Below are 26,702 nucleotides of genomic sequence, written 5' to 3'. Positions count from 1 at the left end.
CAGACTTGTATTAATTGTGCAAAGGGACATATTTAGGATCTGGAAAAATACCAAGCCAAGCAGCAGTGTTTAAAATTCACGGCTTTCCTCTTTTACTTATCTTCTAGTTTACGTCTTATTTATTGAATCTTTTTGTCTCTCCGTCAATATCATATAAAAGATTGATGAAAACAGCCAGGCTGTAATCTCCTGTCAAATCTGTTAATCCAATTAATTATCACACAGCCATTTTTCTACCCAGCTATAATCCTCTCGAGAGACGCCCACCACACATACAGACAGGATGCATGACATCTGCAGGTCTGCACAGACATGCCAGATGAAAAGAATCAAATGTAAATACAGTCTTTATACACACGAGGATTCTTAAACATCCACAAATAACACCACTGCCCTGCAATGATTTATCTGTTATCTTGGCAGAGAATTTCTTGATCTCTATGATTTTGATGTCATGTTAATAAAAATAACCTTTAAGGTAAGAAATCCGATTTGTTTTTTCTAGCTAAAAGAAAAGTGAGCTATGTTTATAAACTGTGATTTTTTTTAAACTTGCTTTACCATGCAGTCAGAGGAATAAAACAGCTTGCCACTCATGGAGCACACCAGCAGCTGAAAGAAAAACACTGCTTCATTTTGAGAAAGCAACGCAGGCAATGTTTGAGAAAGTGAGAGATCTAGGGAGCACATGCTTTATTCACTCACAAGTTCTTTCAGTGATGTACTGATCTCAGAAACAGGCTTGAGATGCCTCTAAAACACTGTTCAAACTGAATGATGCTCACATTGAGTATTTCAGGTGATTCCAGGTGCTTCTTTCCAATTCATTCATTTATACAAGAAATAAATCATTTATAAAAAAAACAACTTTTACGTCAAACTGAGAAGTCTTCATTTAAGTAATGTTGAAGTAAAGGTGGAAAAGTTTAGAACGCATTTCTTTCCATTTTATAATTTCTGTTACGGCAAATTAGTAAAAGTTGTTTTTCTGGCGTATGGTTAGATGCTTACTCACTCTCTCTCTCTCACACACACACACACACACACACACACACACACACACACACACACACACACACACACACAATACGTGTTTATAAATCAACCTGAATTATGTTCCTATCTCTGAAGAACACTTTGAACTCATCATTTTGATATCGAGTGGGTGTTAAAGAGGCTTTTGGAGCTGTCAACAGCTGAGAGGAGCGGGCAGGGATTTTTTCTTTGCATCAGTAACCAATTTTGAGAGATAAGCCTGAGTTGTTTGTTGTTCTGCTCAAACTAAAAAATGCTCTTTGAAATGTTTTTAAAAATGTCAAAGCAATTTTGCCCATTTACACCTCACTTTGCTACCGTGTTTATTCCCCCACGTCCTTCTTCAAGGTGTTTTATTTCTTCCTGCGTTTAGTCAAGTTTACCTGTGTGGGAAAATGTCAGTGGAAGCTTTCTGCTTATTATTTGGGCCGCTCTGGTGTATTATCACAGGGGAGGGGAGTCATTTGGTCAACACCAAGTAAATATGAGAGGAGCTCCAGAATAGGCAAATAAGTAGTTTGATTTTCAGATAGTGAGAAGCATTCACACAAAGTAAACTGTATAATAAAACATTACAGCTGCATCCAGTCCTCCATAAAGTTGTTGATACTGCCCTATGGTAATGTATATATGCAGACAGCACGTCTCAAATACGTACCCTAATGGGACATGAACTTGTGGGTATGTAAACGTGACCAGTGCTTCAACAGCAGCAGCTGATCGCACAGACCATAATTCATTCCCCAAGACCACTTAGCCTTATTAGTCTACAACAAAAGATTAATATTTCAGAAGTATAAACAGCAAAACAAACAAGAGAAGCCACCGCGGCACCATAACTCAGGCCCAGGCCACTTAACGTTATTGTAAACCAAATATTTAATATTTCAAATCTCAAACTAAAACAAACAGACAGGCTTTTTGTCCTTCCAACGTGCCCCCCCTTCCAAATTGTGCTGTGTTTAGATGGGTGTGTTTTGGTTCATCAAATTAATCAGATGGCATAAATGGACCAGCTGTCTGTCTTAAGGGAGGAGAAAAGCGATTAAGAATCCAAGGGGATATACTTAGAAGACAAATAAAAAAGGAGAATTAGAAACCCCCCCTTAAAAAAAAAGCAAATGAAGCATAAAAAGCGAGAGGAGTGAGAAAGGTTTAAGAAGGGAGAAAGACAGCAGATTGAAACAGAGGCTGAAAGTGAGAATGGGCTTGAAAGATTTACAAATCACAGCAAATGCGTTATGTGAGGGTTGAAGAGGGAGCAACAAAGCAATTAACAAAAAAGAGAGGCAATAAGTGAGTCTGAAAGGAGGATATTGCGTTTTGGAGGGGGGGAGGAACAGAAAATGATGGCGAGCAAAGTTGATGAAAAAAGTGACAAACAGAGGTAAAGTGGCGGGCAGAGATGCAGAAGAAGAGATTAGTGATTGTGGAGTTGATCAGTTCTTGTCGCTGTTATTGCATCTAGGCCTTAATGCAGTAAAGATTCAGCTCAAACATAACACATCATCACTCAGAGATGAATGATTAGTCTGTGGCACTGTGTTTAAATAGAAATTATCAAGTCATTATGTGCGTGTCTGTGTTGTAGTTACACTGCCGCATTTGGTAGAAATGAATGTTTGTAAATCATTTTCATTGTTGGACAAAATGAGAGACGACATCTCAGACTGTTTTTCCTCTTGCAACATATAACACCGCCCCCCGTCACTTCGGTGAGTCTATCAACTTGAAATAAGGTTATTTGGGAAATGTGCAGTATTAATGCAAGGACGTGAGTAAAACATCCTGTATTTAAATGGTAGCGATGGTGATTCTAACATTCTCTCTCTTGTTCACAATTCTTCCCTCGTCATCAGACTGTGCTGATGGCAGCAGGACAGATGTGTTGGTCGTCTGCAGCCTCTTTGAGAAGCAGTGCGTCAGAGCACTGTGGCTGTCCATAGAGTTTAGCTTTGGAAAATCACAAAGAAAGTAAAGCTTCAACAAAGCATCCAGTTACATTAAGAGATGTCTGCTGTGTTACGCAAGACACACCACATCAACAGAACATATTAATCCTTCAGTTCAGTCTCCTTCCCACCCATCTAAACAAATATCAGATCAGCACATCATCTTTTAGTCCTGCATTATGAATTGGACACTTTTACATCACAGTTCTTATGTAAGGTGATCATTTATAATATATTTATAACCAATATTTAACTTGATTGATGTGCTCATATGGATGCATTGTGTGCATCTTTATTCTACAAATAAACCAGGAATGTATCTGCCTCAGCCTGTAGGTTATGTGTGTTCACATTGTTCTATTCTGCACCAGAAGTCTTTGTATTGGTATATGTCACCAGGCATCACTCTGGTTGGCACGACTGTTGGGAGTGATTCAAACCATTGAAATGACTGTGTATGTATTGAGAGTATGAATTCATTATCACCACTCACATTGTGCTCGCTTGCTATATTGAACAAGGCACTGAGCCTTTAGTGGAGCGGTTGTACAGAATTAGGCTTTTGTCCTTTAAGTAACGTTGTATTTCTCCTTTTTTTTTCAGTAATACAGAAAATATTAAGATTCAAACCTTTAACCATTAATGAACGCTCACATTACCCTTTCAGCCTCCAACCTGTGACACTAACCATGACATTATACGGTTTATATTGATTAGTAGGTCTAATTGCTAACGTTCTGATTGACAAATTATTTTTGTGTTTCTTATTTAAGATGTATTTATCATTGTACTTATTGATTAGATTAGCATCTGTCAATGCACCAACTGACAACTATGTCTACATGTCCTTGATTTTGTGTCATCCTAGCCTTTGTGTAGATTTTTATTGAGTGGAAGTGCTATTGATTGGAAAACGAAGGAAGACTGGTTTAGATTATTCATGCTGATTCTGGATATTATGGACTCTTTTGGTTGTTAATTCTGCAGGAGAAGGAATAGTATAGGCTTTTGTGTATGTTGACCTCATCTGTGGTTCATTTTCACACACACACACACACACACACACACACACACACGCACACACACACACACACACACACACACACACACACGCACACACACACACACACACACACACACACACACACACACACACGCACACACACATACACACACACACACACACACACACACACACACACACACACCACCCTGTTAGCTTGTGTCTGACAGAACTCTCCATAATTAGTTTGGCCATGGCTGCTCTGCTGCTTTTAATAGGGTGAAATGATTTCACCACATCAGCACAGAGGTTTGGAAAAGTTCATCCAGCCTCTCAATGTCTCAAAACCCTGCACTGTGTGTGTGTGTTGTCTGTGTGTTTATCTGTGTGTAGACAATTGCATTGTGTAAATCTATGTCCTTTTTGTGTGTCCTCCTTTTGTGTTTGCAGAGTGTGTGTGTGTCCCATTGTGTTTTGTGCATGAATGTGGGCGCAGATCTGTTTTAAATGTGATAATGACTTATTGATCGGAGGCAAATTAATTTGTCACCATGGAAGCCTGTCTGATACTTTGTGCGTGACATGATTCTTTCTCTCTTTTCACTTTGTTAAACTCTACAGTAACTTTCTGCTGCGCCTAAAGGCCTCTGACTGCTCCTTAAGTCTCCCGCTCTCGTTCTCCCCTTCTGAATGACAAACTTTGATGTGGTCGTGCGAGATATCCATGGGAAAGCAATCTGTCTTGTAGGATTTTGTGGTCAGAAGTTAAAGTTTTCATACAGCGTTTAGCCATAGTAGCAGTCCCCACATCCTGCATCTCTTCCACTTTCTTCTCTTTACCATATAACCTCTGTGGAAGGCCACCATATCCTGCAGCTATCCTCCATGATTACCACAGCTGTTTCCAAATAATTCTGCATGAGGATGAAGTTTAGAAGTAGCAGGGTTGCATTAGATATAGCACTCTGAAAAATTGAGGCAATTCACATTTTAGGATTTGCTTAAATCATTTCATTCTGTTGGCATTTCAGCGTGACTGTTGCACTTCTTTCTTTTTTAAATGTGTGGTATTTTATGTGAGATCTACTTGTATCATTTAAGGAGGTCTTCTTTAATTACACAGAGTGCTTTCTAAAGTTGTTTGCATCGAAGGCATTATGTAAATACGTGAGGCATTTGGATTGGCACCTTGAACCTCACCTTTTATGCATCAAGTATTTATCTGACTTTCTTTGATTAATGCTAATGTCTTAATACTGAGTCCAAGTTTTATGTTCTGGTAACTTTGTGGTACTTTACTGTGAATAGACTGTGTTACATTCACCTGGTCGATGGTCAGCACAGCTTCACAGCCACATGGAAGTTAAGATCAAAATATACTTTACCTGCCTTTAAAGGCTAATCTATAAAACAATCAATATCACTTAAGTGTGGGCCGTATTGAGAATGTTTTCACTGCTTTACTTTACAGTCAGGGAGCCCCCCTCAGCCATAAACCTTAGACCTACACATGCTGTGCTCTGTATTATGCAACAGATCAGCTTGTTGGGTCAGAAAAGGCCACTGGCAGCTCAGACTGAAGTAAAACTTTACTTTTTCTCTTAAAAATATTCAAAGATGGTGCACCCTTTGGGTTAAACATCAAAACACTCACTGGACTATTTCTGTGGACATAATATCAGTGACTGTCAAGTCAGCAACTTGTGTACAAGGCTACAGTCATTTTTTTAAATTGAATTAGAACAACAAGTGAGAGGTGAGGAGATGTGAGTGGATTGTTAAATATATCTTCAAATTGCTAATTTGTCCATCAGCATGCCAAAATTTAGAAATGTCTTACTTAAAAATGAAATCAAGCAAAGAAAATATACAGATTCTCCCATTTGAAAATGTTTTAACATAAACCGATGATGGATTATAATAGTTAGTGTTGAAGCTACTTTTCTATTCCAATTAAACACCTATTTAATCATAATTTATCTGCCTCTGTTCTTACTACATTTCCAGAAGTATATTTTAGACACTGATTGTAGGTGTAATCTTTCCATCAGAACATCACACCTATCATACCTCACACATACGCTAACTGCTGCATGTGTGAAAACTTTCCCATTCTTGGTTTGTGGAGGGGCTGGTCTTGTCTGATTCCTCTAAAGGAGATTAATGAAAGGAGCACAAACAGAGAGGGAGGGGACAGACGGCGGGATGAGAGGGAAGCCGCAAGGGAGGGAGTGGGTGGGAGGGTTATAGTGGTGGGAGGTGTGTGTGTGTGTGTGTGTGTGTGTGTGTGTGTGTGTGTGTGTGTGTGTGTATGTGTTGAGGAGTCCTCTGTGAAGTCCATTCATGCCCTACTGAATCAATGGAATTCTTTCTCCCTCTCTCCCTAGTTTCCCATTTTTCTTCTCATTCCCTCACAGACTTTCTCTCTCTCTCTCTCTCTCTCTCTCTCTCTCTCTCTCTCTCTCCATCATCTGGTTATTCTCTCTCTCTCTGTCTCTCGCTCTTTTATGGTTTTCTTATCCCTCTCTCGCCCTGCATTCCTCCTGTCTTGCCTGTCATGGCCTTATGTCTGTGATGTCATTCAGGACAAAAGAGCCAAGCTTGCCTGGAATGTGAGACTGACTGAGGGAGAGCGAGAGAAAGAGAGACAGAGCAGGGGGAAAGAGAGAGACAGAGCAGGGGGGAGAGAGAGAGAGAAAGACAGAGCAGGGGGAGATACATTTTGGGATTGGGTGAGAAAAAGTTAAAGAATGACGGGACTGGAAGATGAAATGTCACGCAAAATGTCAACTCAGTCAAGGGCATGAGAGAGATGAGATGAGTCCATTTGAATGTCCAAATGATTTTAAAAATATTCTAAATCTTAAATAGTATGAACATTAATAGATTCCCCAGTCTACTTTGGTGAAGAGAAAACGAGTAAAACAAATATTTGATATAAAGATATTTATATAGATATTTAGATGAGATGCGGTCACATTGTGTCATGGGGAAATGTTTTTTATCAAAGTGAGAAACATGAAACATAGATATTGAGTGAGGTAGACAGGATGGAAGCGGCAGGTGCATGTCTTATGTTCAAACTATGGGCAGTGGATTTAGCATGCTCACAAACAGAGCAGCAGGTGCTGCTGCAGCTGAGGGTGTGACACACTGTTCACTGAGGTCATTAAGATTCTTTGAAACTGTGTTTCTCCACTGAACTCTACACATTTCTGATTCGCTGTTAATTGTTCTTTCTTGAGGATTTAGTTTAATCAAAACATCCAGAAAATCCAAGTGCCAATACTTTTTACCAAGTCCATTTGCCTTTGTATTAAACTTTGGATTGCCTGGATGACTGACAACACAGACATCAATTCATCTACTTAGAAAAAGAGCAGTCCTTTGATTTTCAGAACTTACCTTAAATCATTGTCCAGGGAATCCAGTCATAGTTGACTGTAAATGCATCTGTACATTTTTACACTGCATAGAGGGACTAGCAAAGATCGATAGATCTCCTCAAATCCACTTTACATGGCACTTCATCCAAAGGTTTGTCACCTTTGGGTGAAGAAGGAAAATAAGAATAAAGAACATTGAAACCTTATAGATGTTAAGTGCATTTATTGGAACATAACAAAAAAGAGGGAGGCAGACTGGTAAAGTTTCATTTAAAGGTGATAGTCTGAAATATATTGGCTTTTGATGGTTGGCTTAAGTCTCTGTTAAGTTTATATTAGACGAGATGGGGCCGTGCTCCCTAAGGGCGTTTTCTCCTCAAAGGCATTATCTTAAATTGACAAAGATGTATCTGCTATGTGTGCATCACGTTCCCATAACAAAGCTGTCTGTGAAAGAGAAATATTCATTCAGAGATCTTTCAAAAAAAGATTGGAGGTCAATTTGTCCGAAAATTAGAGGTCAGTTTCCTCCTTACTTCCTTTAGCAGCTCCTGTTGCCAGGGAGCACTTGCTTGTTGAGTGTTTGGGAACTATTTTGATCCGCTGGGTAAATGAGTGACAGCAGTCTTTCTTCCTACGCTGCACTGGTATGCATGTTCTCACATACCGATGTTGTCATTTGTGTGCACAAGTGTTCTAGTGAGGGATACTGAGTGTTACACAGTTCCCAAGGTTGTCAAGCTGCTGAATGAATAAAAACCACTTACCAGCAAAACAAGTTAGCTACAGATGGAGCACATGTATTTCTCAGTCCTCACGTCAACCGATGTGAAGTGAGAAGGTAAAGGTAGGGTGATGTGGTACAAAGAAAGGATGGAGGAACATAATGGAAAAGAGACTTAAGACAGGACAGAGTAGGTCAAGTGCAGAACAGAAGACAGAACAGAAAGGGGAAGGGGGGAAGGTAAAATAAATTAAATAATCAGACACTGAGCAGCTACAAAACAGAGGAGAAACAAATCATAGGAGAGCAGAGCATCACACTGATATTCTCAGGCAGAGTCATTGTGTGTGACCCAAAAGAGGGATATGTATGTCTATTCACACACACACAGCCGCACACATGCGAGAGGAGTGTGACCTCTCTACAGAGGCCTGTCCGTCAGACAGACACACTGATGGATGAAGCTGTCAGTGCCTGTGTGTCTCGCTTATCAGGCAGTCAAATACCCCTCTCTGTAGACCACACATGCACACAAATCCACACACACACACACACACACACACACACACACACACACACACACACACACACACACACACACACACACACACACACACACACACACACACACACACACACACACACATAGCAGGCGGGATCTCACCCAGATACAAGCACTGAGACACTTGCGGAATAAGGGGAAAAACAAACCAGATAAAAGGTGAGCAGTAAAGAAATCACTAAAGAGGAGTAAATTGGAGAAGAGATGGAAAGAAAAGCAGCCTGATTTCTCCTGGGGGAGGGGTGGGGGGGGGGGGGGGGGGGTTCTTTGCTGACCACTTGCATCAGTTGTCAAATAAGTTTTGCTTCATGTTGAATGAATTAAAAAAGTAAATGGTCGAGTCAGTGACAGTTCTGGCCCTAACATGACCCATAACATGAGTGTCACAGTTTTGGTTTTTTTAAAGGTCATAATTTTATTACCATGGACTTCTAAAGAAAGCAGATGCATCTTTGCATACTTTTATGGGCCTTTATTGGACAGATGTAGAGATTGGATGAAGAGAAACAGGAAACCTGGGGGGTTGACATGCCACAGTGTATTTGGATGCATCTGCTCTCCACAGAAGTTAAGGATGAGGCATTACTTGTCGTCTGCAAACGGACTTGAAGTAGCTAAAGCGCTGCAGTGTAAAAGTTGTGTAACTTATATAAAATCTTATGCAAAGGGCTGCAACCAACAGACACCATGCTACAACACAAGTTTGGAACATTTACTTAAAACTAAAGGAACATCTGTAAAAAAAAAAGCTGAATATGATATGCCAAAGGAATTTGTTATCAGTTATCATTTTCAGTAATGCTGCATCACTTTCATGATGGATTTGACTTCTGTCTGAAAGGAGTTCAATGTAGGACCAAATTTTGGTACTACTGCATCATCACCAAAACATAGTATATTATTACAGAACATTACACAAGTTGTAACGTTAGGTTGTTTGCAGTTGTTTGTAGACAGCACCCGTTTATCTATCAAATGTAAAGGTTTTTTTTGCTCCAAAGTGCATGGAAATCAAAGAATACTGCTGTGTAAATTACATGTCCTTTTGACGCACACACACAGTCAATACTGTCAATTTTCCTAAAAAAAGAAGCACGGTTATAGGTCTTTGCCTCTTATTTTGCAACAGCTAATTATGGTGTGCTGCTCTTTAATTGTCCCTTTTGAGGTGAGAATATGGAGCTGCCGATCCATGCCTCGATTCATATTCTCAGTTCCTAAAATAATACTTTAATTACATACATAAAACATTTGATTTCAAAAGCTAGGTGCTTCAGAAGTAGTAAATCACATCTGCATGAAAATGTGTGGCCTCGAGGTGCTCCTGGTGATAGTATCAGAGAGATGCTGGTTCAAACCAATTATACATACACTGTATAATTCTGAGAAGAGTTGTCAAGGTATCCAGTAAAACTGCATTTTAATGATCTTCTCCTCTGAGTAGAACACTAAGGCAGTATTCAGTAACCAGTTCTCTCACTATCGTATGTATCTCAGTCTTACTGTTACTTTAGCTTCTTGTGTTTTCCATCGGGATGTAGTTTGATTAATGATACTATCTATTTATTTAAGAGACCAACATGGCTATATGGTAAATGAACTACATACTGTAAGGTGACAGTAAATATGGCATATTTCTATGCACAGTATAATATATAGATACTTTGTAAAATGAACCATGATAAGTGATGCCCAGAGGAAAACGCAAAACTCTTTCCAATTTTCCAAGTGAGTGTTTCTGGGGAGAAGGAGAGTGGGACTCAGCAGGCTCTCATCCCCACTCTTCTTTACTCTCTCAGGTAGTTGGCATGGGACTGGCTATGTGTGTGTGTGTGTGTGTGTGTGTGTGTGTGTGTGTTTATGTGTGTGTGAGGGTGTGCTAACATATTCATGCCTATGTGGCTCACCCACGCAGCAGTAAAGTCTGTTATCCTTGGGGGTCCGGCTGTGCGAGGATTACACTGGCATCCCATTCTGGTTTTAAAACACAAACAAACACACACACACACACACACACACACACACACACAGAAAATCATGCACACAAATACACACACAAACACACACACATGCACATTCCAAAGCATACCTGCACAACATGCACTCCAACTTACGCACACATACGTGCACACCAGCCTGGCTTTGCTACGGCTTCGCTTTTCAATTTTCAGCTCAATTACATTCCACTGTTACCTATTCTATCCCATGATCCCTCTTTTCCCTCAGGACCCACACACACACACACACACACACACACACACACACACACACACACACACACACACACACACAAACACACACACATGGACACACACTTATTTAATGGTACTGCATCCCACTTAAGCCCAAGATTGTGTGGCCTCCTCAACTTTCTCTGAAAGCAAGAATCATTCAGTACCATGGAGACTTTCAAGAACTTTCTATTAAGTTTGTTTCTATCTGTCCAAAAGAAGAGATCGGGATTGAAAAATGCTGAATTGTATAAAGGTGGACTTTCATTGTCGCTGTAGAATAATTCATGAAGAACATGATTTCCTTTAATAAAATAAGACTCTGGAGGATGCACTGACCTGAAGTCCCTTAGCAAAACGCTGCACCGAGAGCGCCCCTGCAAGGACAGAATTAAACCTACCGACATTCCAGACAAGGAGCATGGATACAAGCCCAATAGAGTCAAGATTAAAAGAAAAAAAAAAACAATCGAGAATGTTTTTAATTAAAGAACTTCCTTCATTAAAACAAAGCCAGAAGTCAGACTAACAGTTTTCCTCCAAGTCTGCCTTTAATCAAATTCTCATGATGGAATAACAGCATAATCCCTTAAAAAAGTAGAACACAATGTCAAATTACCTTAGAAAATGTTATTAATATGTACCAGAAAAATTCAACAATGTTGCAAAAATCAGTTTAACCCCATGATATTTCATATATTAGCTTTAAGTTATTTAGTCTATGTCCAAATGTGCACTCTCTCTCTCTCTCTCACACACACACACACACACACACACGTGCGCGCACACATGCACACACATGCACACACACGCACTGGTCCTAATAGCATTGCAGGAGAGCGTACAAAGAGAACAAACAGCCATGTAATGTGGCGGTTCCGTCTCATTGACACTGGGAACTGGAATGCAGCACAGGGGGGCCAGCGGACATGGTGTTTGTGTGTGTGTGTGTGTGTGTGTGTGTGTGTGTGTGTGTGTGTGTGTCTGTGTGTGTGTGTGTGTGTGTGTGTGTGTGTGTGTGTGTGTGTGTGAGGGAGTGTGTGTACCATCCTGTCAGATTAACCTAATGATTAGCATTACTGAGAACTGACAGCAAGAGGAAGGAACAATGAGTGTCATTTATCCTCTTTCTCTTTCTTGCCTACTTGCTTTTTATTTTTTAGCTCAGTCCCTTGCTTTTAATCTCTGACCCCCCCCCCCCCCCCCCCCCCTCCCTGTCTCCCCCACATCTGCCTGCCTTCTCTTTTAATGGTTTCATATCAACATTCCTTGGAATAATCTTTCAAAAACAGAAACAAAATGAAAAGATTAGAATCATTTTCTAATGATTGAAAGAGCTTGAATGGTAATATATGATGACAGGTTGTGGTTGCCATCTCTAAATGCTGGAGTTGAGCTACAGAGTGCCAATAAAGCTGTTTGTAATTTTCTAATGATAGCTCTGAGGGTTGAGGTTGAGGTTGGATGATACCCATGGTTTAGACTCACCACAGAAAGGGTGGGAATGGAAGTGAAAGACGGAGGGGGAGTTTTGGATGACAAATCAAGAGAAAAATGTACAAAAATAAAAGACACAGGAAAGCAAGATGGATTGAGATAGGAGACAGTCTTCCCTCTCTCTTCCAGTGTTTCCCCCTGAATCTTAGAGATAAATTATCCATCTTCATGTCATACACACAAAAACGTCAGATGAACTTTTGAGGGCCACAAGCCAAGCCAATGAAACTTTCTTAAGAATTCATTTAATTAAAAAAAAAAAAGCCAGCTCCATTGCATGCATCAGGGAAAATAAGGAAAAAAAGCTGTGGTTATTTTTTAATTTATTTATTCCTTGCTCCGATCGGTCCTCAAACTTCCATTTTGATATTTCACAAAGTCGGCCCCTGGAGATGGATTTGGCTGATAGAGATAGGGGGAAAAGTACAAGGGGGAAAAAAAAGTTAACATCACTTCAAACCAGCACTTTGATTCAGACCTCAAAAGTGAGGCATCAGCTTGTGTGTTTGTGTTTCTTGGCTGTTAAATCCAAACAGGACTCAGAGGAATGAGGATAGGTGTGATAAGAGCATCCTGTTGTGGTTGTGCCTCGGCCAAAAATGCTGCAGAGGGATGAGATCATTGTTTGTTCCCTCATTTAACCATGTAGACCGACTCCTTCTTGCTTTATTGCCTCAATTTAGCTCTCCCTCTTTCCGAGCTGTGTGCCTCCAGGACTGGAAAGTTAGAGACATTTTCTCTCAAGGACGAGGGAATTGAATTTTATGATTATGATTACTTATCTGCTTAAGAATCTTCGCAGGAGGACATGTTACAGCGTATTAGATGGGATGCATCTTTTATCCTTCATGCTGTCATTTCCTCGCTGTGAAGCTTGCTCTTTGTTGACAAGCAATAAATCACATCTGTGATGCACAGTGACCAGGTCATTCTGCTCCGAGCTGAAGTGAATTTAACAACTAGGAAGGGAAGAGTTCACATTACATTTCAGCATCAGTATCAAGACTTTCATTTCACAGGGATACACTTTTTCTGTACATGGAGTGAATTCAGAATTTTCTGTTGATGTTTTTTGGTTATTTTTATACACACAAACATGAATAGAAAGTTGTTTATTTACAGTTTATTTGTATAGGGACAAGTATGAAGCAAGTAAACCATTAGCACACATCATTATTTATAGCCTAAGCTCATTTGCAATGTCCATCCCTAGGCCTTTAAAATTCACACAACTCCACAAAAAAAGATCCAAATAAGCTCAGCATAAAAAAGACAGAACCATAGTAAACAAGATATTCAATAAAACAGGCAGCACACGATCATACATGGCTACAAGACTGAGTCCTCTTTAAAGACTCTTTCAGTTTGAATTTAAAATGACCCCAGCACAGTCTGAGCACTGCAGGTAAGACATTTTACCTTTTGATTCCCTGAACAGAAAAGGCTGTTTGACCCAGAAAGGATTTAAGAAAGAGCACATTAGAGTCCACAGTCTTCAACATCTTAAGTTGTTAAGGCATATTTAAGATGGTACCTTTAATTACTCAGCTCATTAGAAACAGTTAGCTTGAGACCAAGAGCATGAACAGAAACTTTTGCAGTTTAGCAAAAAATCTTTTCACCATGGTGTCTTTGTTACAGGTCTCAGGTTGGAGACCCATGAACAAATAAGGTTCCTGTATAAACAGGAGAAAAGATGAGGGAGGCAACAGTGCTTTTGTCCAGTTCAGCTTTGCTCAGCAGAATGTATTTGTCAATTACCAAAATAAAATATCATACATTTTTATTTTCTCTGTATTACAGCATATTACCTCTTTTTCTATCATACAGAATTCACAAAACAACATATGTACACATATCACCATTACCATACTTCTAAATGCAAACTGTAAAAGTGCATTAACAAATCTCCATTCAGCCCTCAAACTGAGTTAGTTTACCTTTAGTTCAGATATACCTGAGGTAAGACATTAAAAAGACATACAATTTCCTGTTATTAAGCTGAACTCTACGGTGTAAAGAGACACTAGTACATTGCTAGTTTCTCTTTACACTGTGAGCGAGTTAAAGACTTACAACTGTCACTGTCATTCTCATATTATTCAACATGTTAAGATAAGTCTGTAACATAATATGATTCATTTTTAAAACATTCCAAAAACTCGATATTTAATCCTGAGTGAAATGAACTGGACCAAGAAATTCAACCAGATTCTTATTTTGTAGTAAACAAGAAGATTGTTACGACCAGAAGCGCATGACACAGAGTGTAAGCAAAGTCCCTGCTTCTTCACAAAAACCATACTTGAACTACCTTTCAAAATCGACGACTGCAATTATCCCCTAACTTCAACCAAGTGTTACACCGTAATGACAAAGTCTCCATCATTGCATCTTCAAAATGCACGTCAGTATATATCTCAGTGAATGTAGTACATACAGCTGTAGGTGATAAATGAAAGAGAATGCATGTTTGTTCACCTGTGCCTACATTTTGCACTAATTCTGACTGTCTGCAGTTCTGTGGTATATGCTACAATTCACTTAGCAAACGCTTTTATCCAAAGTCATCCTCAGACAGTAAGCATTTAAAATGATGCTTTTGCTTAAGCACTAATTGACTGAAAGTTTGACCATACATGATGTGAAATAAAATGATTCAGAAGGCACAATTATATTGTGTTTTCTTGTTGTAACATGTGACTGTAACATATTACTTCCTGACCCTACAGTTTGTGCACATACAGTCAGTTTCAGTCCAAATTAACTAAATGCAAAATACAGTGGCTGAAATTGTTTTTAATGGCTTCAGCCATAATATAAGAAATACAGCCTTTTAAATACACTTTTCAAATGAATTCAGCTCATATTGTGTTACTCGCTAACTGACTGACACATGTGAAGATAGCACTTAATATCTTATGAGCTAGTTCTTCTTCCCTGCTGAGGTGAGCGTTACATTTTGCTTCCAGTTCTTTGTGTTTCGTATCACAAAGAGCCGAGGTGACATCAGCTAATGGAAGCAGGTGTGTGGAGGACCTTATTGAAACCATGCAGCTTAGAGTCTCAAACATTCCATTAGAATCACACAGCAGTATTACCCAGACAAGCAGTTATAGGTTTACAGAGCTGCCCACATACTGTCTCTGTTTTAGTTTTTTTCTGTTGTGTACTGCTTGGGTGCCAAGCCGGCTTTTTTTTTGCTTTAAGGCAGTCGCAGTGTGTGTGTGCAGTTGCCTGTTTGCCCTTTCTCTATCACTAGATATGTGTATCTTTCAGGTTTCAGACTGTGCAGACGAGTCTTTGTTCCTCTTCAGTAATGTGACACCTTTTATAACTTTATAAAGAGAACATGGTGTGTGTAAAAAGACAGCACAGGGCTCCTGCACAAAGCAGCTGGCTGAATTCACAATGATGGCCTCAAGCTTTACAGGCCAGACACTTTTGATTTCTCTCAGTCTCTCTGTCTTCCTGTGTGTGTGTCTGTCTGTCTAGCTTTGAATCTGACAGCTACATTTAAAGCAGTCAGCTGTTTCAGTTGGGGATTGGGGTGGTACCTGCCTGTCTTCTCTCTCTCTCTCTCTCTCTCTCTCTCTCTCTCTCTCTCTGAGTGATGGCAGATTGCTGTTTGTGCTTTTGGCAGACTGACACCTCTGATTGGTCAATCCCAGCCTGTCACTCATTTCACCATCATGGACACTGCAGCTAAGAGGCAATTGTCGCGGCTGTGACAGAGCCTGAGGCTATTATTGCCATGGTGACATAGAGCTTTACCTCTTAGTGAAACGAGAGACGTCTCAACTCAACAGCTTTAACACACTCAAATTTCAATTTTGCACGGTAAATCACTACCTTCTGCTTAAAAGAACTGACTGGATTGTCTGTAATGGAATGGCAATTTCTGGTTTCATTAGTGTGCTGGCATTATTTCGACCTCAATAGCGTTCCCCCCTCTCCTTTCCCTGCACAAAAAAAACAAGTTTCCAAGTTTCTTAACAACATCAGTGGGATGAGGAAAGTGTGACTGATGTTGTTGTACTGAGGCAAAATTCCAAAGAGAGTTTGTTTGTCTTCTAGGTTCAATAGAGGGAAAGAAAGTGCAATGATATGACCTGCTCTCTCCTCAAAAAGCAGTGAAGGATCGGTCATATACCTCGCAATAATTGGCCTGCCCTTCATGTCCTACTTGGAAAGTGAAAGATGATGACTATTGATATCTTAGTTTTTATAATGTTTCCCTCTATTACTTACAAGGTGACAGAGTGCTAGACTTGATCCCCTGTTAGCCAAAATGTTTGTCCTGCTGCAGTGCCCCTGACAAATGCAATTAAGACTTAACTCAGCCCAATTTGGAGGGAGTGAAAGCCCATTTGATCCCTGAAGTTTAAAGACAATTTTCTCCTTGGCGATGGCTTATGGGTCAGAAAAACAAAACTCTTAGATGATTTTTCTTATACTGAGTTTAATTGTCCACCCGATGGCTTTGGCCAGACCCTTCTTGTGGCAGTAATGCAGGGAGTACAAAGAAGATTGAAACAAAGTGTGGAGAAAGGTCCGGGTATGTGAGGCTACAGCTTGAAATATCAAATTCCCAGTTTCACTAAGAAGATTACTTTTAAATGAACAAACCACTCATGAATGGCACTGTGCCGTTTCCCAACTTTCCTGGCAATCTTCAGCACGCTGTCAAGTCAAATAATAATGAAATATGGTTAGAATGAAGTAGCATAGAAGGAATGCCTTGCCTCTCATAACCTGGATTCAATGCTTCTAGTTTGTACACAGGTCTGAGACAAAAGTCACAAGGACTTAATCACATACAAATCTGAAGAGAGATAAGAATTTTAAATAACAGGAAATCAATTTGTTTGTCTGAAAGGCCAACCCTCATGTCTTCAGAAGTAGTTAGCTTTTGGATTTATTTTTTCTGTCCCTGTTCATAAAGCGGCAATCTGATGTGAAAAATTCATTAGAATGAAAACGGAATATATTAAACAAAGAGAAAGTGGGAAAATAGATTGAGAAAGGAACAGGTTAAAGATGGCAGGGACTGAGATAGAAGAAAGGAAAAGAGAAAATTGGGAAGGGAGCAGTGAAAGAATTTGGTCTCCTGCTGAGAGGTAATAGTTGTCTCTCAAAAAACAAACACATTCAGACTCCCTTGCCTCAGTTAGGACTTAGAAACTCAGTTTGTTTTAATGCAATATTAAACACTGAACATTTGGCAATGTTTATTCATTGTGCAGTATTCTAGAATGAAGCATTTCTCTTTTGGAAGTTGAGTTACGTTATCAAAACCATACACACAGATTCAAAGAATTGGGTGAGCAACCTTTACACTCAGAGGGTTTTTACGTGTGGAAGGAAGCAGTTGAAATAAGTGCTTTAGGTGAGATTGTATTTTTTACGTGCGAGACTGCTCGAGAATCTTGTTTTATTTCCTGTGAAACATAAGCTGTTATCCCCGAGCTTTGAGAAAGATTTGTGATGTCAGGTGGCTAAGTGAGCATGGTAGTATGAGAGAGAGAGAGAGAGAGAGAGTGAGAGACAAGCCTGGGGCTAATCTATGTGTCCAGGTATAATGGTCTCCTTCCTGTGTCTGACCTGCCAAGCTGGGGAGGTCAATGCAAACCTTTCAACAACTCCTTCAGAAGTCTCAACAGTCCCTTAAAAGGAGCCTTCCAGTTGAATGCAGCTTCAATCTTCTATTTCTATTTGAAGAGGTCTCTGTCATTTCTGCTCTTTGTAACAACATTGGTGATCATTGTGACGTCAGTAGGACAGAATTGTCAGATTTCAGTTAATTTAATGATTCAGACATTTTCCTAAACGATTCTCTCCTTCTCTTTCTCACATATCGACTCCCGATGCTTTCATAAGGTATTCATCCTCTTTTCATTCATTCATCTCTCACACGGCTGTTTCCAATTGGCCCAGAGACATTCCTCGAATGCCAGGGCATCATTGTGTTGTGCAGTATGTGTGTATATGTGGGTTCATGCCCCCCCCCCCCCCGTTCACTCCCTGGTGTTGAAGAGCAGCTTGGGACCAATGACAACAGAGAGGACAGAAAAACAGCAGAAAAGAAGCAAAAGGGAGAGAGGAGCGTCTGATGTGTATTTTGCATGTTTTCAAATTCTTAAGCGTTGAGTCAGTACGCTCATTTTTGGAAACTGTTTCAACCAGACTGGGAGTTTTGTGTAATCAAAAAGTATTGCATTAAAGGGCACACCCATCTGCAAATGCACCCGGCATGCAGAGCTTACATAAGTCCATGATCTATCTTTAGCTGCTGTTTTGTCATTCTTCAGTTAGAGCAACAATATGTAACTTTTCCACTTTAAAACAGTCGTTTCAAAAGTCCTTTTAATAGTTGTGACGGGGTCCTCTTTCAGAACAACCAAAAGAGAAACTTTCAAAAGGGGGAATAAAGGTCCCCTTCCAAGGTCGCCTGTAGTCAGCACTATGTAACTTTGGCAGCAGGCCACGCTTCTCACGCGAGAAGTGCACACGGCTTTACGCACTAATCCACACACCAGCCTTCAGCTCGATAGGAGCTAGTTTTCCGGTCTCTGTGCTGTTTGAAACAATGGCTATGGCTAAGAGATTTAAGAGGATAGTGACGGATGAAGCTAAGGCGTGAAAAAGAGAGAGTGACTGAGCAAGAAACGAGGATAGAGTAAATGTGAGACCTTGGCAGTCGACATGGTTCTCTGGCTTTTCACAACGTCTGCCTTGTCGAAACATGCTACCATAGCGCAAAACAATAGCATTAGCTATTCATATCCCATATCCAATAATGTACAGAGTCACTACACCACTTTGCACTCACTGTAGTCACACTGTAAGGAATCTGGAGGCATATTCTAAAACACGACAATAAAACCTTTCTTTAAACATTTCTCAATAGACGAAAAGCCCTTCTTCACCGCTCTCTGCTTGTCAAATGCAAATTCTCTATCAAGGCGAGGCGTAACAGCACTATGTGTGTTACAGTCAGAGACCTTCTGTGTGCAGCATAGCACAACAAACCAAAATATCTACATAATATAGCACTCCAGAAATTCTATAGAGACACAAAGTTTGCCCTTCTGAGTTTTAAGCCTGTATGTTAAATTATAGAATTTCAAAACTTAGCTTATTTACAAGAAACTCTATGCACATAGTGATGGGCCCTCGAAAGAGATATTCACCATAACTAGGCACCCATATCCATACTTTTAATAAGACATGCCCCCATCTATGATGAAGACAAACGTACATAAACATAAAAATGCACATAGGAGTAAACACAAATCTCATACAGTGAGAGTTACACTCACATGTGCATTCATGCATTGGAATAGCTTCAGAGCACCGGATAAAAATATTATACCACAATTACATTACTTTTTGCCACGACAGCTGGTCTGGACAGAAAGGCACCACAACGTCTCTGTCTCTGCCCCTCTATGACTTTGCCGTACAGTTTTATTTACATTCCTCATTCTCCCATGACACATGACTAAGCTAATCTAAAATGCAGCAAACCCAGCGTTTGGCAGCCTGAAAGGCGTGGAGACCAAAGCCATCTGCCTAAATGAGTTATGCCATTCAGAGCACAGACTCCAAGAGGATTTACTTTTTCCCCGAAGAGTAGGATTTTTAATATATGAAAAGCATGATTTTGAGTGAAGTTAATAGCTGATAATAAGTCAGATAGGGAGATGCATGATTTGCTGTTGCCACTCCCTAACTTTATTATTCTGACACTTAGTGGTGTCTGGTAAAGATTGTGGGTTTGTCAAATTGATTCCATGAATCTAAAATTTGAGTCAAGGACAGCATGAATGGGAAATCTGAGCCAGGAAGGTTGGATTTATTTGTGCTTCCATGGAGGCCGAAGTTGGTCCAGTCTAAATTTCAGAAGCCCAGATTCTGCTGTAAAAAAAAAGTGAATTTTGAGCAAGGAAAGAAAAGGCATTCATGCTTGTTGTCATAGCAAGAGAATCGACTACAAACACACACAAGCAAAAAAGGACATTAATGTGCACACACACAGGGGTGCATTTAGAAAAATAAACACACACACACACAGACACACAAAGCAACAGGGAGGCTGCTAACACAACCAAATAGTGATTACTACAGCATCTGCAGCCTAGCAACCAGGCCACTGGATGTCATTGTCCCTCGTCACATTTCTGTGCGTGTGCCCGTGTTTGTGTGAGTCAGTGTGTGCCCTCTTGTGACAGAGATCCTCTTTTTGCACGACTCAAAATTTTTGTGTGACAGGTTTAGAAAAATAGTGAGAGAGAAGAAGGGGAAGTATGGCTAGTAGTGAGGGTACGAAGACACAAGTGAGAGTCGAGAGAGTTGAGAGCAAAGTGAGTACAAAACTGTCACAACATTGATCCTTTTATCTTTAGGATTTAAAAATGTGGCTTTAGTTCATATTTGTTAATTATTGATAGAAATACTAATAATGATTGAATTGAAGTTTAACCGACAGTGGGTCTCATGATTAATGAGCTGCAGTGTTCATTAAGTTCAGATCGCGACCTATTAGCATTTAAATGTAGTCTCAACAAGCACTTGTGCATGTGCACATGTGCACACGTTCAGGTGTCTGTTTCATGAGGAGAACAAAAGAGGATCTTCAACATCACATTCAGTGTTTAGCAATGCAAACCAGGTGATGAAAGTCCACTAATAACAAATAACATTTATTCATGAGCAGTGTCCTCTCTGCTGCTGGCTCAGGTCACGTGTCACGAGTGGTTGACAGAAAAGAACAACATGTGAAGTGTCATTTTAATTTGAGTTATTGCTCTGTTTGTTTCCATATTCATACAGTTTGTTGTTCTCTGTTTTTCATCTACAGGTGCATCATCTGTTGCTTTGTTTGCGGCTGCCTGTTTTCACCTCTATTTTCATCAGATATATTGGAAGCTCTTGAACTTTTATTGTTGTTGAAGCAGCTGAGCAATAGCTTTTTCAACATGTGCATGCATACATGCTGAATTTTCAAAGGCACATTAGTGATGAATGATGAAAGAATGCTGCAGTATCTCATCTCCTTTCATTTTCTATCTTTTTTGATTTTTTTTTTAAATTCTGCTTGCCTTATGTAGATCTTTCATCTGTCCACACATTGATCCCTTGTAGATGCATGTATTCTCTCCCATCCTCCCTGTATTCCCTGCATTGTGTTGATTTCCGTCCTAATCTTACCCTGACCCCGTCCTCCATCCATCCTCTGGCATTTCTCTCATTGTAAGTGCCAAATGTATTTCTTGTAAACAATTCTGCAATCCATAGTAAATTGTTTTCTTTTGTATGTTCATTCAGGTTCAAACAGCCATAATGATGAAGACCTGTCAGTAAAGACATGTCTAACTATATTAAAAATGAACATGTACTTAGTTTATACAAGCAATGCAGGGCTTATTCTCAAAATCACATGGACCTACTTTGCCCTGGGCACGGTTTTGTAACTTGTATTAGCATCAGTTTGTTTTTTTACTTTTCATTTGTCCTCTCTGGCTTTTAAGTCGTGACGGGTTGTCAACATTTCTATCCTTGTTCACACAAACCCTTCTGTTATAGGGTTGTTTAGTATCATCAGGTCAGATCAGAACAACCCACACTTGACACTACTCATGCAAGGCAAAATGAACTGAAATAAAAGATCAAACTCTCGAGACATAAACAAACATGACTGGTGTGAGCTCATCCAATTCCAACTTGTAAAAGTCCAACAAATCTGCTTCTTTCATTTGCTGTTTTGATCATCTCTTTCTTCTCTTCCCATGATCTTGTGTTGTAAGTGTTAAACTTGTATTTTGTCCGAGTTCTTAAAGCGCTAGTTTGATTGATTGTGGCCAATTCTACAAAGCCTATCAGAATACAAATTGTGTGTGTATTGTGTTTGTTTGGCGGTCTGATAACTAATGTTTGTGTGGGTGTGTTTGTTTTCCACATTGTGTGTTCATGACTTTGACTGAAGCTCTCAGATGAGGAGCCAATTGATTGATACGGCCCCAATTAGTCTCTGTGATTAATTGAGTGTGATTGGGTGTCGTCTCCGGCACCTCATTGCTGACGTTATTGACAGGCTAATTAGTTGCCATGGTGACTGCTTAAACACAGCTGATCTTGTGTGACAGTGAAATGACCCCATAGCAGCCAATCAAGCCTATTTTGCTTGGAGGTGTGTGTGTGTGTGTGTGTGTGTGTGTGTGTGTGTGTGTGTGTGTGTGTGTGTGTGTTTTTGACCAAACACATCTTGAGTGAGCTACTCACACAGGATCATGCTTTAGCAATGAGGATTCTCAGTAGAGTGCTCAGCCTATGTTGCAAATGTAAAAATATATAAATAAATATATAGATGCAGCACATCTCAAGTTCCAAAATAAGTAGGGCAAAACACATTTCACTAGTTTTATTGGCTCACATCACAAAAAAACAAATGTCTACCAATTTGGTAAAAATACTTCTTCAGAGTGTTTTCAGAGCATTAAGACCTTATAAAGTAGAGATACTTGAAGGATAGTTTATTGCACTGACTTTCCAAAGGGTTACAAATCTAGGATCCAGCATTGTCCCTTAAGTTTAACTTGTAACTTTTTCAAACCTCTGGGGGAAAACAATGATTTGAAAGTATGTTCTTCTCCACACTGCTCAACAATAAGTAATAATCCTTTCTTTGTGATATTGTTCTATAAAATTATAACCTATGACCACACCTTGGAAGCCATGGCCTGCAAAAACACGAAGAGCTATCAGTTTTCCCACTGGGGAGAGCTATGTTGGATCAACTGAGCAGCATATGCAGTTTTTCCCATGTACACACTGAATGGGTTAGAGGCTCTAGTTAAACCCATCCCACCCATTCAACTTTGTCGAATGCTGTGATGTACTGAAATTAAGTATTAATCCGTAATGTATGGTAAAAATAGAATATATATTTGGCAAATTTACAATATATGATCATGACCGTTCATTGCCAGCCCCATATAAATCGCTAAATCAACATGTTGGAGCAGTCCATGTGAATAAAGAACCATATATGAAATCAAAGTTTATAGAATAGATGAAGATAAAGTGAGTGTGACTGTGGGGAGAGAAAATGCCTCACAAGTGGGACCTTTTAATAAATCGAATTTGTATTTGTGTTTATATCTGTGTTTGTGTCACAGTTACATACAGCAGAGCTAAAGAGGATACAAGTGTACAAAGCTATGGGGAGACAGAGGGAGTGGTAGACAAGTGCATGGCTGATTTGCTGTGAAGAAAGGACCCTAATCTCAGAGGAGGCCAGAGTTGGCGTAACATCACTTTTCCTGGCCAACCTCTTTTATTCTTCTTCTTTTGCTTCAAATATCCTTCTTTTCTCCACACAGCAGGTTTCCTTCCAACTTCTTTACTTCTCTCACTCTGTCCCCAAATGTTTCCAGATCTCCTTTTTTCACCTTTATCGTTTTTTTTTTTTTTACAATCATATTTTTAGATTGAATGTTAGCCATTGCTTGTCCTTGGTCACAGATATTCTACAACTGGAAGAACTGTTTGCACCACATATGCAGTTTTAAGATCACTAACTGGAAAAGGAAATGCAAATAGATTATTTTCTTTTTCGGATCAAATTAAAAAATGAGTCACAATGGACAACAAGAGAACAAACTGCTGAAATGAAAATGTGAGAAAGCAGACATTTACTCATGCTGAGTCACTGAATGAAACTAGAACATTGGATTACATCTGGTGTTGATGCTGACAAAACATGGCAGATTTTCCGGCCCTTTGAGGTCTTCCTGAGCATTAGGTTTCTGGAGAATATAATGGATGTGGATAAAACATAAAACAAGTTGTATCAGTATGGACAGACACAGATACACATTTTAATTACTCATCCCCTTTGAATCTCATTTTAATTTATTTGTATTAGAAAAAAAACAGAGGCAATTATGACTAAACAAATTAAAAGCCTATCTTATTAAACATAGAACACGACTTAATTTAAAGTGAGTAGCAGTGACGTTTTTAATGAAATAGTTGATCAAGGATGAATTATTCACTAAGGAAATGTGTAATTAGGCACAGCTGCTGTGCATTTGATGAATGTGATCTGTATTACTCTGATATGTTGATTTCTACCCCCCCCCCCCCCCCCCCTCTCAGCTACTTGGTTTTCTCCATATCTATTTCTTAAAATATGCATACTGTGTTGTACATATCAGTTAACTGTCTGCCCCCTGTCTCTTGTTGATTCTATTTTTAGCTCCTCCTCTGGAACCCACAGTCATCTGTCGATCCAACACCTACCCTAAAGGCTTCTACTGCAGCTGGCATCAGCTGCACACCACCTACATCCCCACTACCTTTGAAGTTGATGTGCAGTAAGTCTTTTCTTTCTGTTCTGGTTGCAATTTAAGGATTCACATCTAAGTGCGAACATTTACTATCATATTCATAAGACCTGCAAAGAGCTTGATCCTTCAAGTGGCTTGACTTATTTGGCACTTTATTATTATGTGTCTCATTTAAAAAAACAAAAAAAAACAGGGTTCGAACAAGGATGCTTAGTCGTGGTTTAATCAAATCTGAGCAGACATGTCAAAAATATTTATAGTTTCAGTCTGATGAACTATTTATGAGGATATTATCACTTTAGGTATCATAAATGCAGACATAGTTGTATGTACATCCATAGCTACATTACAGACCGGACATAGATAGGACCAACAAGGAAGAAGCCAGTTTGACAGACAATCAAAAATTGATTGAGCATGCAGGGTAAAAAAAAAAAACAGATGACAGATTTTTTTGTCATGTATTTATAAGAAAAATCCAAGGATGAGCATCACTGATGATGTGTTCCAGCTCATCCATGGATGTTTCTTCAAACCAGACCATTTTTACCCAGATCACCCATAATGACTCATTTTCTTATAAATGACACATTAGAGAGAGAGAAACAACACATTTAGACAGTTTAGTGGTACTGCACAACTTTAACAAAACAAAAACAAAATAGGATGTAAATTAGAAAAAGAGAAGAAGACAAAACAAGGTAATTTTGTTTTCCCTCAATCTCTACCTGTCCTCTAATGTCCAGGTGTGATTGAACAGTAGGTAGATCTTAAATACTCAGAGTGTGGATGAAGACACAGCAGGACGTTCTCCATCACGTTCTATTTGATATTCCCAGATCACACTCCCACAGCTCAAATCACAGCAGGTGGACAGCGTCTTCATTAATGTTGTAACACCAATTCTATTCTGTTCTGTGAATAATAATGAGAAGAGAAACAGAGAGGCAGAGCTAGACAGAAATATGTGTAGAATAAGGCTTACTGTAAGGGTAGTGTGTGTGTGTGTGTGTGTGTGTGTGTGTGTGTGTTTGTGTGTGTGTGCAGAGAGCATATAAGCAGAGCATCAATCAGTAATCATATTAACCTGTTTTTTCTGTTTTGTATTTCTTTTCTCCGGAGAAGTTGGGTCTTCTCTTCCCTAAGGATAGGATGGTAGTTGTCTTTAGTAGCTGCTGACATCTGGCTTTCTTCCATGATAAATAAAGTGCCTGATTCAAATGTGCTTTTAGCCTTGAAGAAAATGCAAAATAAAGTTGTTAAGACCCATGTCTGCCTGGAAGCCAAAATGTACAAAAGATAAAGTAAGACAGTAAAACGCAAGTCTGGCAATGTCCCAAATCCAAGCTGTCCTCGTCTGGGTAGCAGGAGGCATAGTCAGCAGTTTTAATATTGGATTTCAAATGATGTTCTTTGATATATGTATCGTCCAGACTGTCTATAAAGAAAAGAGAAAAAAAAAGGAAAAACAATTACACAATCAAAGAACGGTTTTAATATTTTTCAAGCACAAAAAACATTTGACCTTACAGACGTGTAAAAAGCTTGTCTCTGTGTTTCTGTTCTCCAGACATAACCACCGTTCATTAGAAGTGCAGAAAGATCCGGACCACAAGAACCGCTGTCGTGTACGTTTCCCTGAGGTCTTTTCCAGCTTCCCCTACAAAGTTAATGTGACAGCAGTCAATGCCTTGGGGAAAGCCTATACCACCATAGTATTTGAAGAATCCAGTATAGGTAAGACTGCTGTATGCCATGATGCTTACAGGTGTTCTCCTGCTCCATTCTTCTTTGCTACACTTTGATTGTAGAGTAAGTTTTTTGTGTTTACAACCAAATTTGATACATATTGAATAACAGGCTTATCATTGTAGAGATTGCATGTTGTAAGCACTACCGTCTTTGTATGATTTGCTTGAAATGAAATGGTTTCATTTTGAGTTCAAAGGTTTAAAAGAT

General features: G+C 39.5%; 1 protein-coding gene across 3 annotated transcripts in view; it reads left to right on the top strand.

Annotated features, from left to right (window-relative positions):
- Nucleotides 1-26,702, top strand: part of cntfr (ciliary neurotrophic factor receptor) — a 222,296-nt gene that overhangs the window by 158,542 nt on the left and 37,052 nt on the right. For all 3 annotated transcript variants that reach the window (XM_061062200.1, XM_061062199.1, XM_061062198.1), the window contains 2 exons: nucleotides 24,653-24,770; nucleotides 26,314-26,480. In XM_061062200.1, coding sequence (XP_060918183.1) covers nucleotides 24,653-24,770; nucleotides 26,314-26,480 — 285 coding nt within the window. The remainder of the gene's footprint in view (nucleotides 1-24,652; nucleotides 24,771-26,313; nucleotides 26,481-26,702) is intronic.

This window comes from Labrus mixtus, chromosome 17, assembly GCF_963584025.1.
Source record: "Labrus mixtus chromosome 17, fLabMix1.1, whole genome shotgun sequence".
NCBI classification, from domain to species: Eukaryota; Metazoa; Chordata; class Actinopteri; order Labriformes; family Labridae; genus Labrus; species Labrus mixtus.
This window is presented reverse-complemented; position numbering and strand designations above follow the sequence as displayed.